At 38.8% G+C, this 15,347-nt stretch overlaps 1 protein-coding gene across 2 annotated transcripts in view; it reads right to left on the bottom strand.

Moving 5' to 3' along the window:
- nedd4a (NEDD4 E3 ubiquitin protein ligase a) overlaps positions 1–15,347 on the bottom strand; it is a 38,918-nt gene continuing 23,571 nt past the window's right edge. For both annotated transcript variants that reach the window (XM_086026388.1, XM_086026389.1), the window contains 22 exons: positions 15,166–15,268; positions 13,390–13,553; positions 13,152–13,260; positions 12,627–12,779; positions 12,024–12,113; positions 11,072–11,191; positions 9,919–10,122; positions 8,833–8,910; positions 8,698–8,752; positions 8,555–8,613; positions 8,391–8,456; positions 8,083–8,312; positions 7,813–7,934; positions 6,992–7,062; positions 6,788–6,883; positions 6,623–6,696; positions 6,476–6,536; positions 6,324–6,383; positions 6,132–6,239; positions 5,274–5,370; positions 5,071–5,143; positions 1–2,660 (listed from right to left, as the gene is read on the bottom strand). In XM_086026388.1, coding sequence (XP_085882514.1) covers positions 2,561–2,660; positions 5,071–5,143; positions 5,274–5,370; positions 6,132–6,239; positions 6,324–6,383; positions 6,476–6,536; positions 6,623–6,696; positions 6,788–6,883; positions 6,992–7,062; positions 7,813–7,934; positions 8,083–8,312; positions 8,391–8,456; positions 8,555–8,613; positions 8,698–8,752; positions 8,833–8,910; positions 9,919–10,122; positions 11,072–11,191; positions 12,024–12,113; positions 12,627–12,779; positions 13,152–13,260; positions 13,390–13,553; positions 15,166–15,268 — 2,293 coding nt within the window. In that variant the 3' untranslated portion in view covers positions 1–2,560. The remainder of the gene's footprint in view (positions 2,661–5,070; positions 5,144–5,273; positions 5,371–6,131; positions 6,240–6,323; positions 6,384–6,475; positions 6,537–6,622; positions 6,697–6,787; positions 6,884–6,991; positions 7,063–7,812; positions 7,935–8,082; positions 8,313–8,390; positions 8,457–8,554; positions 8,614–8,697; positions 8,753–8,832; positions 8,911–9,918; positions 10,123–11,071; positions 11,192–12,023; positions 12,114–12,626; positions 12,780–13,151; positions 13,261–13,389; positions 13,554–15,165; positions 15,269–15,347) is intronic.

Here is a 15,347-nt window from a genome sequence, read left to right on the forward strand (position 1 = left end):
TTGTTTTCACATTTCTTTATTAGTCAAATATCTCTTTGTTTTTGCTATCAGCATTTTTTCATTTTGAAAACTACATTATATTCCATGCTTTAAAGTGTTTTAATATACATTATGTAGCATGAATGTTTGCTATAATGCACTTACAGGTGACATTTGAAAGAAAATGTTATTCCACGTCTTATCTCATAGACAAAATGCACATTTAACAGTACTTGCTTTTCAGGATTAGAACATAATTGATATTTATGACAACAAGAGGCGATATATCACTTTAAATATGAGAAAGACAGAGGAGAATGTGCTTAACTTCAGCAATGTTCACATGTAAACATTTCAACAGGTGCACTTTGAAGCAGAGGATCATTTTAAGAAGTGCGCAGGTGGCAGTTTAGAAGTAAGACTCGTTGATACGAACAAAGTGCGTAACTTTATAAAAGCGTCATATAGCTTTGTTGTCCGTGACGAGAACAATAAAACATTGTTTACAAACTTACTACTTATACCGCGGTATGACAAGTCCATCTTGGATAAGCAGTATGACATGTGCAGTACACAGTTTGTCAATGCGCATAAACTTTGTTTGAAGTTGAGTGCTGCAATTAGATTCCTGATAAATGATTCAGTCACATGTTTTTGCGAGCTACCGTCCAGCGAAAAAGAAAAGTATCAAACACCTTACACACGTATAGTAGACGAAATCGTATAAGGTTTGACAGCAAGCCTAAAAAAAAAGGTTGAGTTGTGTAGCTGTGCACCCATGACTTGATTTTTCAGCTTTAGTGACCTGTGCAGCCATAATAAAAGCTTCATCATTTTGTAGGAGGCGACACTTTTGTCTGTAATAAGGCATATGATGCATAGTATTGTAACATACTCAAATCTCTTTGCATCTGCCCACAGACGAGAATTAGTCGAGCATTGAACTGGTCCTGGCATTGGTACATTTTCAACCCCATATACCATACATACGTATACTTGTCTTACTTGCACATAACCCGCACATTTTCTGTATTTAAGGCGCATACACTTCCTACCTCAGTGTCTCTAATATACTGGAATGAATAACATAAAAGCACGTATACAACTTAATAGAAACAATCAGAATTATGTTAGTTATTAGACACATCCTTTTAAAATGTAGATTACGTTTCTCTTGTAAGGCAAAAAGACTTCAATGTCGGAGTAGATTTTAATTTAAGAATAGAGTGGTGCCTTGAGATATGTGTGACAAGACTGTCAGGATTTTGGAGATATGAGCCGTTGCTTGGCCAATTTTTGTTTTGCGAAGCAAGCAGCAACACTTTGGCAGAGTAGTGGAAAAAAAAAAAGAGGCATCAAGCTGTTTATTGACATTCCCAGTTGATGTTTACTGTCAAACTAATCATGAAACAATCGTTTATTGAAAGCAACCACACAACTTAGCCTTTAAGTCCGCTAGCTTAACACGAACAAATAAATGGGAAATGCCACCGATGGGCTAACAAATAGCATCTATGTGGTGGTGTTACAACTCTTCAAGCAATGAATATTTAAACATAACTGGTGGAACAACATATGTAAATAGATAGTATAACAATACTCGCTGTGGTCTATATTCTGTATCCTCTGCGAAGAAAAACTAGTATTAGTATGGCTTGGTGAGGATGAACCGTCATGTCTAACCGTATGTCTGTATTATTACTGCCCCCAGGTGGCCAAAACATGAACACCAGAAGAAGCAGCACAATATCCATTGGACTCAAATGTGACCAAAAAGAAAACATTTTCATTCTTTACATTTTATTTAATTATGTCAATATCTTGTTTTTATTAACGACAATATTAAAGAGTGCTATTTTTCTCATTAAAAAATCTCCTTGAGATTTTGAGAACATTTTGAGTTACAAGCATGGTCACTGAACAAATTAAACTTGTATCTCAAGGCATCACTGTGGATGACTTTACTGTCATATCTTTGTTTTTTTTAAATTAGTATTAGACGTGGGCGGTGATTCCACACCTGGACCAACGACGCTAATTTACACAATTAAATCCTTACTTTGTACAAGACGTTATTTAACTACAGTGAAGTAGGACAACTTTAAAAAAAAAAAAAAGTGAGTGAAAACAAAGGCATGAAACCTAAAGTCTCATGCAGTGTCTGAATAATGCAAAGGCTTGCACAGGGTCCCACGCTGCTCGGCCCCCAAATAGCCATTGAAAAATATACAATTTGACTTAAATCTGCATTAAATGGAAAACAAAAATCCATTTCAATGGATCACAACAATTTTCAAAAGAATAATACGGCTGATCGGACTGATGGGGGCAATTTCAGAGACACCCTGAAAAGCCGTAATATGGCTCTGGTCTCATGGTTAGTGTTTGTCATTTCACTTGTGGTGAAAAGACTTTGATTTGTAAACTTCGAACACTAGTAGAGATATGACACCTGTCACTCCAGACGTTGTCGTTCCTTGAGTTTGTCGGTCCTTTGTGTGCCTCAAAGCCGCCGGCTGTGATTTGGAACATCAACAAAAACCGGTCCCGCATGGCTTCCCACTTTGTGTCATTGAACTGACTAATCGATTTCAAAGCCTTGTGCATTCTCAATGGCGATGTGAAGTTTCTCCCTCAATTCCTCGAAGGACTCGTAGGGTGGAAGGTCCAAACGGTTAAAGCTTGATGGAATGTAAAAAAAAAAAAAAGGAAAGACAATGCAAAATTAATCATAATCATAATAAGGAGCATTTCGTCCGATAGTCAACAATTCTTTAAAAAAAAGTGCCTAATCTAAGGTTGGCTACTCTACTCTTGCAACACAGATTACATGTAGTGTAATTAAGCAAATCCTATAACATTGTCTAATGAACAACTGCTATCCTAATACTAACAAACAATACAATGCAAATGTGGTCTGGGTTTTTTCCCGACTATCTTCTAACGTCAGCAAAACTGGCTTTCGTCAGTGACGGAAAGACGGACCGGTCCGTCGGTCAGACGGAATAACCACCTCTGTAAAACACCATAGATGGGCTAATGAAACTAGCATAGATGTTGTGGTTTTAAAATGGACTATTATTATTGCATCTTACTGAGCAGTTGTGACTGTTTGCCATGTATAAACGTGTGCATTTGTTATACTACCCCCTGGTGTCCAAGGCACTCACACCAGAAGGAGCTGCACAATGAAAGCATGAAGCACCGTTTAATTTTTTACATTGTGTTTAATTCTGCTATTACTATTTACTTTTATAATGAACAATACTGTAATGCAGAGTGCTATTTTTTTTTTTTTTTTTTACAAAAACCCTTTTGAAATGTTCTTATTGGTGTTTTATGGGGAATGGAATGGATTAAGGGCATTTCCATTCAGTTCAGTTGTATTTAACTTTTAAGTACACTCCCTTTGCAATTGATCATTTAGAGTTCTTGGTTTTCAAACATTTATTCAGGTACAATTTATTGTATTATTTAAAAACAATTATATTATTTCTTGTTTATTTTCCCATATTTAAGTAAAATTTGGTAACATCCAACAAGCACTTGATTACATTTAGGATAAAAAAAAAATTTTGTTTTTTTTTACAGTCAGTAGTTTTCATAGATTTAAGAGTACGGTATTTAGGTAACTTTTCAGAGGTTTTTCATACATTTGAGAGCATGTAGGTAACTTTTATTTAGTGTTAGTAGATTTAAGAAAATGTATTTAACTTTTTAGTAGTATTTGAGTACATCAGGACTGTTTAGGTCACATTGTACATGAACACGTGGGCCTTCTACACAACTATGTTTTAAAGTTGGTCATTTTTGTGGTACTTGAAGAGCCAAGTGTTTTTTTTTTAAGTGGTACTTGGTGTAAGAATTTAGTTGCCCTTATAGTACATGCAAAAGACCACACAAGTAGATGGACCTTAGGCTAGATATCAAGATGAAGGAATAACACATTCAAGTGTTGTGCAACAGTGCTCACGTGTCAAATTACAACATAAATCCACTAGAGGGCGTCAACCTACTGATAATTTGTCATAGCAGGTTGTAACAGACTCAAACAAGCAAAAAGATTGGAGCATTCCATTTGCTCATTACTGCTATGTTTAACGTGCCGTGGGTAACAAGGCCCTGAACGCCAACCCAAACAGTAAATGGTGTGTTGTTCCTTAAAGTGGAAATCAACCCAAACATTTTTTTTCAAGAATATGTTCTATGCTTGTTTCAAATAGTGGGCTTGCACAGAACATATTCTTGAAAAAAAATATGTTTGGGTTGACTTCCCCCTTTAAATAAATATTCTCTTTCAAATAGGTCCAATCGACCTGCTTGAAGTAATGCCCAACACATTATAAAATCGACTTAACCATCGTGTGGTTGGAAATGAATCTTTAATGACGAAAGATCAACAATCAATTTTTTTTAATCAGCATGAAAGCACACACGGGAGAAGCGAACTACTAAATGATTTGGAAAAAACTGAAACGTAGCCTTAAGCAAACTGCTATACTCAGCAGCGTGCTTAACACTGTTACTGTACATGTTCCAGAGTGCTGCTGAGAGATGCCGTCACATGTCGACTGGTACTCTACAAGCCTGTGGGGATAGTTTACTAAGGCTTAATTTCTTTAAAGTGCCCCTCTAATGCTGCAAACACTGGCATTCATTTTAGAATTCTGGACCTAAAAACCTTGTCTGCAGACAAGGAGCATGAGACATAAGAGAGAAAAAATACCTTTGGCATTAAATACTGAGAATCTTTGGAATGTGCTTGGAAAAAAAGCCCTAAAAACATCACCACATTGTCTTGTAAAGTTTCCAAAATGCTGTGATGTCTCCCTGCAGCACGAAGAGCAGAATGCAACCCAAGCTAGTTTGCACACATTCACTGTAATTCTAAAACATCAGCATTTTAAAAGGCCACAAGGTTTGATGTGTATTTTTTAATTAATTTGAATATTTATAAATATCATACAGTATTTTTTTTTTTTCTATAATTTCGGGTTATATTGCATATGCCGCTCCTCACAAGCCCATCACTTCATAAAATTAATAAAATTCCCATGACTACTTGACAGACAATGTAGGAGGACAGCTCACCATGTGTGTGCTCGGGGCAGTTTGTCACGCGTTCCCCACAACTCAATGGTGAACCGCTGTGGCCCATTAGATCCTGGAAAATTCAATAAATAGCAGACAAAGACAAGGGTAATTACAGGTTTATCCAACATGAGAAACAACAATTTCAAGAACGATGGCAAACTTGTGGACCCAAACAGCTGTATGTTACGAATGTATCTCACCATAGAGTTCCCCAAAACCATTCATTGGGACTCTGGAGGTTCCCGTCACAAACTGCAAGAGACGGATTCGTTTTTCGGCATCCATCAGCAGCACTGCCTACGAAAAGGACCACAAAAAAAAAACAGAAGAACAATAATTAAGGTCTTATGAAAAAGCACAACAACAGAAAACATTCACCCCCACCCCCAACATGAAGTCCCTTTGAGATCAGTTTACAATTACAGTGGCGCCTTGGGATGTAAATTAAATTGCTATTAATCCGCTCCAGCCTCAAGCCAAAAAAAAATCAAAAATAAAAAAATAAAAAAAGAATATGTTCGAGAATACGTTCACTGCAGGCCCACTAGTTGAAACAAGGCAATATGATCAATATGAAATATGAGTTAAGCAACAACCCGTTTTTAGCCATTTCTGGGGGCGGCCATTTTGTCACTTCTGTCGACTGAAAATGACATCACAACTGTCCAGGGCACAGGTAATGACCAATCATAGCTCACCTTCATAAAACAGGTGAGCCGTGATTGGTCGTTATCTGAGCCCTCAGGGTCTGTGATTTTCACAGTCGACAGAAGTGACAAAATGGCCGCCCCCTGAGATGGCTAAAAACGGGTGGATTTTACTCATTAACTCATATTACACAAACGCAATATTTGTCAGAATGCCGTGTTTCAACTAGTGGCCCTGCTGGGAACATATTCTTGAAAAAAAGATGTTTCGGTTGGTTTCCCCTTTAAGTTTTGATTTGACTTCTGCTGTGAGTGTTTTACATTTGTACAAAACAGTTAGCTGTTCTTAATAGGAAGCAGACAAACAGATGTTCGTGGTCTTGTGGCTCCAGGCATGGAATGTCAACTTACTTTCCAGAACCAGTGGATAACTACGTGATCGGAGTTGTAGCCACTCTTGTACTTGGTGTTCTGTCTCCAGTCGTTCACATCCACATCTCCCAGACCACACATGAGCAACTGTGGTGTGAGAAACAAAACATCAGACTCATGAGTCATATTCGTGAAATGAATTACAGAATCACAGATGGACAGAAAACTCACCTCAAGCTCATTCTCATCAAAGATCTTGATCAGATCTTGAGGGATCAACTCAAAGAATCCCTGGAAATAAAAGCACACAAACATTGCGACTCCAACTTGAGAAACTTAAAACAGTGGACGTTTTTGTTTTTGCCAATGAAAAGTGTCATTACATCCTTAAAGGCAGTCATCTGCTTCTGGATTCGGTTGACAAAGCGCCACTGCATCACAAGACTGTTGATGGGAAAATATGTGTAATGTACAATTTAGCAATAACAGTTCAAAATGTTGATCAGGGATTTTTTTGTTCAGTTACTTACTGGATGTATTCCTTCTTGTTTTCATTGGTGACGACAATCTCTGCACCGTTGGGTTTCAGCTCATGCTGGTGTGTCTGGTGAGGGAAAACGGGATATGAGATCCACAGGAAACATATAAGTACAATATAAGAAGGTAATAAAGCAAACATGTGATATATAACCGACCTGTCCAAAGAGTTCCTCATCAATGGTGAACATCAAATCAAGGTCGGTTGGATCATTTTCCAAGATCCACTTGAGCGAATTAAAATATTCACTATCCTGATTCGACAGGAAAAAAAAAAAAAAGGCCCGAGTTAATTTGTAAGGAATTCATCATTCACCATTACGCAACGTAACTGTCGAGACTTCTTGAATTTGGACACTTACGACAGACTCCATGTCCTGCAGGGTAATCGGTTTCTGCAGCATCATCTTGTAGAAAGGCCGAATGAAGAAAGCTTGATGTACAATGACAACAGAAGGTCAGAATCCTAAAATCCAGAACCCTTATGAAGAAACTACACTAAAAAGTTAAGGATATTGGGTGCACCATTTCAGTATGGTGCTAAAAGTCACTATAACCTTTAGAGGTGAACTTAATTTGAATTTGATGAAACATTGCTTTTTACATATCTTGCTGTTCTCCGACATTTTCAACAGTTGTTTGATCCGTGAATATTTTCAAAGACGTCTACTTTATGCCTTTCAGTGACTCTTCCAGTCTCTCTGTGTTTCTATTGCAACCTGCTGACTTCAACTGACTTCAATTTTTAAGTGTTTTCTGATTTTCATGATGGCAAAATGTGAACCACATGATGACAAGAACAGTTTAATTACCAGTTCCAGATTCATAATTTTGCCAATTGGCTCCTTGTTAGAGAAGAAAGTTGTGCAAAAAAAAACCTAAAACAATGAAAAGGTGAACATGTTCATTCAAAATTTTATAGAACAGCAAATTAAGTTGCCTGCAATAACAATAGCTCCACATAAAATACACATGAAGAACAAACATAGCATTTTGTTGTATTTTAAGTGCACGATTTAAGACTAAAACAATAATAATTGATTTAAATTACAGAAGGCTAATCAGATTTTGTCAAAGGTTTGGGGGACCCATGCAACGGTCTGTTTCATTCTGAAATTTCACTTGAAAATTGCATACTCCAACTTTTTGTGAGCAGTGTATACTAAAGTGACCGAAGACTTACCGTCAAGCAGTTTTCCATGCCAGACTGCCATGCCTGCCACACGGCCAATGCACTTGAAGTAAGTCAGGTGGTCCTCATTACATAGACCCGAGTTGGGATTAATCTGCAGTGTATAGTTGTCCCTGAAAGATCAACCACACCAGAATTTATGTTACCGGTACATAAAGGCATACTTTTCCCTTAGATGACCTGCCTCGTTGCTTTTTCATGTTTTTAAATAAAGCTATTTCCACAACTTAAGGATGTTCTCCGACACGATTTTGAACTCACGTGGCAGAATATTCAAAGAGTCCATAGTAGGGGTTGAACATCTCCTTGGACATGAGGAAGAACCACTCCCGGGCCAAACCTCCATAGTCCAAACCCTTTTCTCCCTCAAACTCCACCCACAGTCGTGCTTTCAACAAGTCTGGCCGCTTAACTAGGAGGATTTGCCGGTACGAGTCCTCCAGCACCGCATTTCGTCTCACTTTCATCGCAAATTTATTCGGGATGTTGACCTACAATAGAATACATGTTAGATTTCCTACATAGAAAACACACAAACAGGTTGCTCAGCAAAGCTCGGCAACACTCACTGGTTTCTGCAGCTTCTTGCGGAAGTAGTCATACTTCTGTTTATAATCTCGGGAATAAGGCACTGCCTGTCAACGAGCATACAAGCAACCAATCAATCCGTGACTCAGTCTTCAGTGATGCACAGAGGTGAGAAATAGATATGTGATACACAATTCACACTTACTGGTCCAGTTATTGCTGAGGTTTGTAATCTGGGATCATCCCACTGTGTGATTTTAGTGTCTATGAAATACGGATGAAGACTTTTAGTTCACTAAAAATACGTATCAATGATCAGATGTATATTAGCTCGGGTGAGACGCTCACTGTGATCAATGTAGAATATCCTCCCATCCGTGTGGACCCTCTCCTCCCAACCAGGCTGGGGAAAATAGAAATGTCAACAAAAGCTCACACAAACATAAAAATAAGACTTTCAATAGATCTATTGTATGAACTTACTGGCAAAGGTCCAAGATCAGAAGGGTCAAGCGAGGTTCTCCTCCTCACATGAACAGGAGTCGTAAGCCTGGGATCTTTCTGATTAGAAGCAAGCAAACGTGTTTCACTTAAACGGGAAATGCTTACATAAGGGGTTGAGTATTTCCAATTGTAGAAAGTGAGCCCAACCCACCCACGGTTTGCTATGCAAAAAATTTCCTTCACAGTTTTTCTGTGGAACCTAATGTAAGGAATTCCTAGACGAGGCCCGGGTACTGCCCTGCAGCCTCGTCAGGAAAAAAAAAAGTATCCACAATGGAATTCCCTCTCCCCATTTCTTGTAATGTTTATGGGTGAGGTTGTGTCCACGTGAAATTCCAATACACTAAACTTATCTTTGAGTATTATTTAATCTAACAAATAAGAAGAACACACACTATGGCTGTACGTTCGTTTTGCGTGGTAGCAGGAAGTCAGGTGGTTCCCACTCTCGTGAGATAATGGTTCATAAAACAGTGCCAGTTCCTCCTTCCCAAGAAGAAGTGTCTATCCTACGGTGTAGGTTACATAGTATGACTGCATTAGTATTTGGTGTTATCAAAACAGCTCATGTGTGTAATGAAAGCTGCAGCATAGGAATACATCTACGGCTATTCTGACAAACTTGTTTTGTTTACTCGTACTTACATAATGTATATGGAAAAACATTTGAGCATTTATTGGATATCTTTGATAGCAGTTTAAGGTCCAACACAGTGCACTAATGGGTGCAATAGTAGAATCACTACTAGTAAAGTTTTTCCCACATAAATGCTCAAACAGCTTTCTACAAAGCCTTAATTGGTAGAATCTATCCTAGCAGTTATCAACTAGTGCAGTTTTGTCTCATTAGTAATGTGGTTGTCCAACTAGTATGCCAAAGTTGCCCGACCGACTACTAAGGAAAAAGGGTGAACTACTAATAGTACATGGACATTAACGAATGATTGTAATTTGACTTTGTAATTTTGAGACTAATTTTATAGAGTTTGCTAAAATCAATGTAGCGTTGCGCAACCAACAAATCTAATGATGGCCAACACAGGACTGTACAGCTTCAATTCTCACCCAGGTAGTAGTCTTTGTATTGTGATCAATGAAAAAGGGCCGTCCGTTCGGAGCACTGCGGACTTCCCAACCAATTGGCATGGAGCTAGATTCAGATGCGGCTTCCGGGCTGGGCGTGTGCTGGGAAGACGCTTCAGGGATCGCAAAGGGTATGGATGGTGTACTGGCATTATTCTGTGTAGCCGCTGGTGTTGAATTTGTTCTCTGTCAAGAAAAAATGAACATTTGAAGAGACGTTATAGTGAGACTGCAGGTTTTTGTATCTTACAAAAACAGAGAGTACTGTTAACAAGCCCGCCAAAATTGAATGAACATAAAATGGCCAAGTGTTTCAAATAATGCTTCCAAGTCATAAAATTAGAGCCCGCCTTCCAACTGTAGGACAGTGTGGGTGTGTCCCTTGAAAGCACTGTAAAGGAACCCTGCTTGTCCCTCGCCTGTCTGTCAAATACATTCCTTCATACAGTATCTGCAGCTCATTAGCTCACATGCTGACAAATAATTAACAGTTAATGTTACTTTAAGTGTCTCTCTTATGTGGGCACCACCCACACAACACAGAGCGAGGTGCTGACATACGAGCGCGTTGGCTCGTTAGCGTGTTAGCTAATGGGCTAGCGAACATAAAAAACAGTTAACTCTGCTGCATTGCATGGTGCATGGAGTGATCCAATGCTGGTCCGTGACCCCACTAGCGGTTACTGGCTACGAGCCGCTAGTAGCGTGCTAATTCACAGTGGCGTGGTCCACTGTGCACTATAATGGCTTAAGAAATAAAAATCGGGGACGTTGCATTTGCATTTTTTCTTGCGGGCAAAGCTAGATGGCTAACATCACACTGTAGTGGTGCAGATAAAGTGGTAAAGGTTTTATTACTCAGTCACTCTCACTTGTGATGGATATCTACTGATGAAATGATGGTGCTCAGTATTTGTAGTATATAGTGGTGGAGGGCCTACTCATGCCAAGGGCCCAAGTATGTCACTGAGCCCCCAGTTTTAGCATTGCGAAGGCTCAAGTCTCAACAATTTAGAACTAAATTGCTCTCTGTCTTTGCACAAGTTTACAAGCATTTACCTTATAATAATAAAGAAAGAAAAATACTTTACAGGGTCTTTAATCAAAATGGAAAAAAAGTAACTGTGTGCTGTACCTGCAAATGCGGTCGTATCCACGAGGTGGTTCGGGTATTGTGGTTGATGTAATAGCGTCTTCCTTTACTGTCTCTCTTTTCTTCCCATCCCGTAGGCATCCCCGTAGAGGCCCGATGCAGCTATTGAATAACATGAAAATAAGTCAACAGAAATCCTTAAAGTCCCATTTGAGCAAAACTAAATGTCTTCTGGATTTGACACACCACAGAATGTTGGTAACAACGCTGTGAAATTTGAATGATAAAAGAAATCGCCATATATGTAGAATGTGGGATCAAATTCAAGCCATCGTCGTCGCTCTCAAATGCTGTGGGTGTGATGTTGTGCTATTTTTTTTATATTGTACAATGTCCCCACCCCTCTTTCTATTTATACAATCATTGTAGCTAATAAGGCGCCCTAAAGCGCCCACCACGCTGATGCAAAGCTCCGGTCCACAGGGTGGCTGTCACAGCTGACTTTTTTTCCCCCCATCGCCTTACTCTTCTGCCTTTCTCTAGGTGATGTGCATGCACTCACAATCAGCAACGAGGCGCGGTACAGCGGCCGCACCAGCAGTCTATGTGAAGGGACAATGTATTTTTGGGGTGTGGCATATCTATTAACTTGCTAGCTAAATGCATGTTGTAAGTGCACCACTGATCGAACGAAGTCGGTCAAGTTTTTATAGGGTGGGGGTACTCATGCCAGAAGTGTTTTAGCCACAGCCTAAGAATCGGGAAAACTAAAATCGTGAAAAAACAGTCTGATGGTATAGCTCCATAATTCAGTATTACATAGTTTTCAGTGTTCACATGTTTTCAGCAAATATCTTCAAACGTACAATGTATTAGAAATAAATCCCTGACCCAGGTGGGTTAGACCCCGAGCGCTAAAACACCCTACAATTTCGAAGTAACGTTGGGTTGTTAAATCTTAGGAAATGAATGATTTCAAAAAGGAAGGAAATACCACTGAATTAACAGGATGCTCTTCTGACGCTTCTGTTGACGCGTGAAAACTTCTTGTGCGAATGGAATGGTTTGAATTACATGCATGATCCTGCAAGCAGACACAAGGGAATCGTCAAAAACAAGCCTTGCGCATTAGTGTCGATACTGAACTCTCTGAAGCGCATAATTCACATTGATCACATTATGGTTTGACTTGTAATCTTAGAGCAGGGGTCACCAACATGGCGGTCGCCCCCAAAGACCAGATGAGTAGCTTGCGGCCCTGTTCTAAAAAAAAATAGCTCATCATTGATGGGATATTGTGATTTTCTGGCATGCTGTGGAAGTGATCATTTGAAACTTTAAACAGTGCTATAGATTTTCTAGAAATAAAGAGTTGCATGTAAAAATATGATCAGTGTTTTCACATAAAAGAATAGCATTAATTATCATTAATAATAAGATATAAAATCATTAACGGTAACTTGAGCAAATTTGTTATTTCAGAAGTATGTATCAAACTGGCAGCCCTTTGTATTAATCAGTTCCCAAGAAGCAGTTCTCAGCTTCAAAAAGGTTGGTGAACCCTGTTTTAGAGAAATCTAACAAAGAAATGACTCACCACCTGGTGTTCACGAGCTGTGGCCCCTGGACTATAAAGGTTTCTTAGCTCGTCAGTCAACATCTGTATCTCCGGGGGAATCTGAGGTGGGGGCGATGTTAGCTGGTTGCCTTGGTTTGAATCGACTTCATCTTCTCTAAAAACCTCCCATTCCTAGACAATGGCACAGTTACTATTAAGCACACGTTGATATCAGACAAGAAAAAAAAACATTCAGAAAACTATCTGGGGCTAAACAATTACTGGTAATCGAATTCAGCTCGATATTGTAATGTTACTGTACAATGCAATTTGCATATCACGTAGGCTGCAATTTGAGGTAAAACAAACAAAAAAACTTGAGGTTAGGTTATTTTTCAAACAGTGTTATATAGTGTCTGGATACGTTCAGGGCAGTCCGCGTTTACATATCATTGTTAAATAAAACATGAAAAGTTGAAGTGATAAATCCACATATTTGTTTGCATTATTGTGGTAACGCCGAGTCATAATCCTAAATCACATCATTATAAAATAATAAAATACCTCATCTTGTGCAGTGCTCTCATCAGGGTCCGAGATCTGTCTGCGTGTAATATAATTCTGCGCCCTCTGTCTACAGCTGTTTTGTCGCCTTGTATCTGCATTACCGTCACTGTTTAGTGGACGACACAAACACATTATAATAACTAAGGACATTAGTTATTTAGGACATTAGTCTGGACCATCAAGACCAGGCCATATGTCCCATACCAGAAATATTGCATCATCATTGTGTCTTAACTGTAACGTCGGTGGCCTCCACTGTGTGGTTCTGCTCTCGTGGTGGACATAGAAGGTTCTTCCCAGGTTGTCCTGACGCTCCTCCCAGCCAGGCGGCAGAACAGGTGTCTGCTCACTCTGCATGGGGCCTGACATGTCCTGAGATTCCAAAAACTCCCATTGGGGCTGCTCAAAAAGAAAAACATTTTGCTGTACTGTATGCCATATTCACGCTGCCGTCTCCTTGAATACATACTGTAGTATTTTTGCATTGAAAAAAAAAAAAATTCTTTGATATTATTCTTGTGTGCTTCGGCTGTCCACTTTGCTGCTGCAAAACAAGAATTTCACTCATTTGCCCATTTTGTTCACACTTGTGTGCATATATTGATGATCTTGTGTGCATATACCATTGATCAGAATTCATCCTGGAAACGTGTGCACTAATTTGGATATGCCGCATCCACACTTCCACCAAAGAAGGGTGTCCGTTTGACGCATCCCAGCCAATGCACGGAGGTTCAAAGTTGCAAGAGTTTAAAAAAATAAATAAACAAATTGTTCCGAGAGATAGCCCCAAAACGTTCATAACTTTCTCAATCTTTATCCTACTTTCAAAAATGTTGTATCTTTGGAAAGCTTGCTGAAACACAGAACCTAACAACGTATAATAATTATGTGAATCATTTTAAATTAATTCCAACTTATATTAGAGAAAGCCGTCCCCAAAACACACAGAAAAAAATTATTAGGAGCCGATCAATAAATAAACAGTGTACAAGTTGTTGACATAGATAGAAAGGAATAAATATAGCGCAGCAGAGGCGTTTGTAGTTGATGAAATTCATGCCGGTTGGCGTTCACATCACAAGCAAGCCAGCAGCGATGTGTGCATGACCTTTTTCGTTTGTCAACCGTAAATGTCAGGAAACGTTTAGTAGCGTGCATGTGTGCATGATTGTTAAAAAAAAACTTGAAAGCGTTGGATTAACCAGGAAATGAGAGCAGTCCACTGGCTTTCCGTCAGCTTACTGCTGTCACTCATTGAGTGACAACAGCAGACACACAGACGGATTCCTTCATACAGTAAGCATACACGCACTTGAACGGCAAGGGAGTGAAAGTGATGGGAAGTGTCCTCTGCAGTTATTTAGGACATTAGTCAACTCATTAGCAAATTCTCGATTTAAGTTATTACGGTTAAAATTATGGTTAGTGTTTATATAAATGACTGTAGTTTGAAGGTTAATAATTACCGCAACACCATGCTAATTTCCATGAGCCCATCTATGGGATTTCACATTATATGTTAGCATTAAGCTATTGGGCCTTCTTAAAATGAAATTATGAGGTTTGGTTGAACATTTTGGTGTTAAAATATAAGAAGTACAATTTTTTACTCTCTTGTTTTATGTGTCAGTTTTGCAGTAAATCTCAAATTGTTTTGAGAGGCATGCTTTGTCTTTAATTTAGAGTGCAACCTTGAAAAAGAGTGAGAGCAGGCGCTAAGGAATACTTTAAAAAGTGTGCTGTAAAAAGTTTAAGCTTTAATGAGTTTAAATGTGTTAATCGTATGGGAGGTGTTAAACTATATCCAAAATGTTTTTACATAATCTCTTTATCGGAAGATTTGGATTTATTGCAGTTGGGCCTGGAACGTTTCGCTCGTTCACTGTGCAGGCTCTTTTAAATTCTATTCTGTCAAATTTGTGTAAAGTCTGAAACATAAACCGATGAGGGTCCACAACATTTTTATGCTGCAATGTAAGACATTTAGTTATTTCTAAACCAGACTTACATCTGTGCTGTCACTCTGATCTGTTGTTTCCTCGCCTGAACTAGGGTTTCTTGGCATGTAGGTCATTTTGAGTCGCAGATGGCCCTTAACTCTGGACTTGTGACTGCACAAAAACATTAAAAGAACAAAAGTGTTATTCATTTTTGTTACGTATACATATTTTAAAGGTGACCATTTTTTTA

The sequence above is a fragment of the Filicampus tigris genome, chromosome 3 (assembly GCF_054856515.1).
Source record: "Filicampus tigris isolate MCC_2025a chromosome 3, RoL_Ftig_1.0, whole genome shotgun sequence".
Taxonomy (NCBI): Eukaryota; Metazoa; Chordata; class Actinopteri; order Syngnathiformes; family Syngnathidae; genus Filicampus; species Filicampus tigris.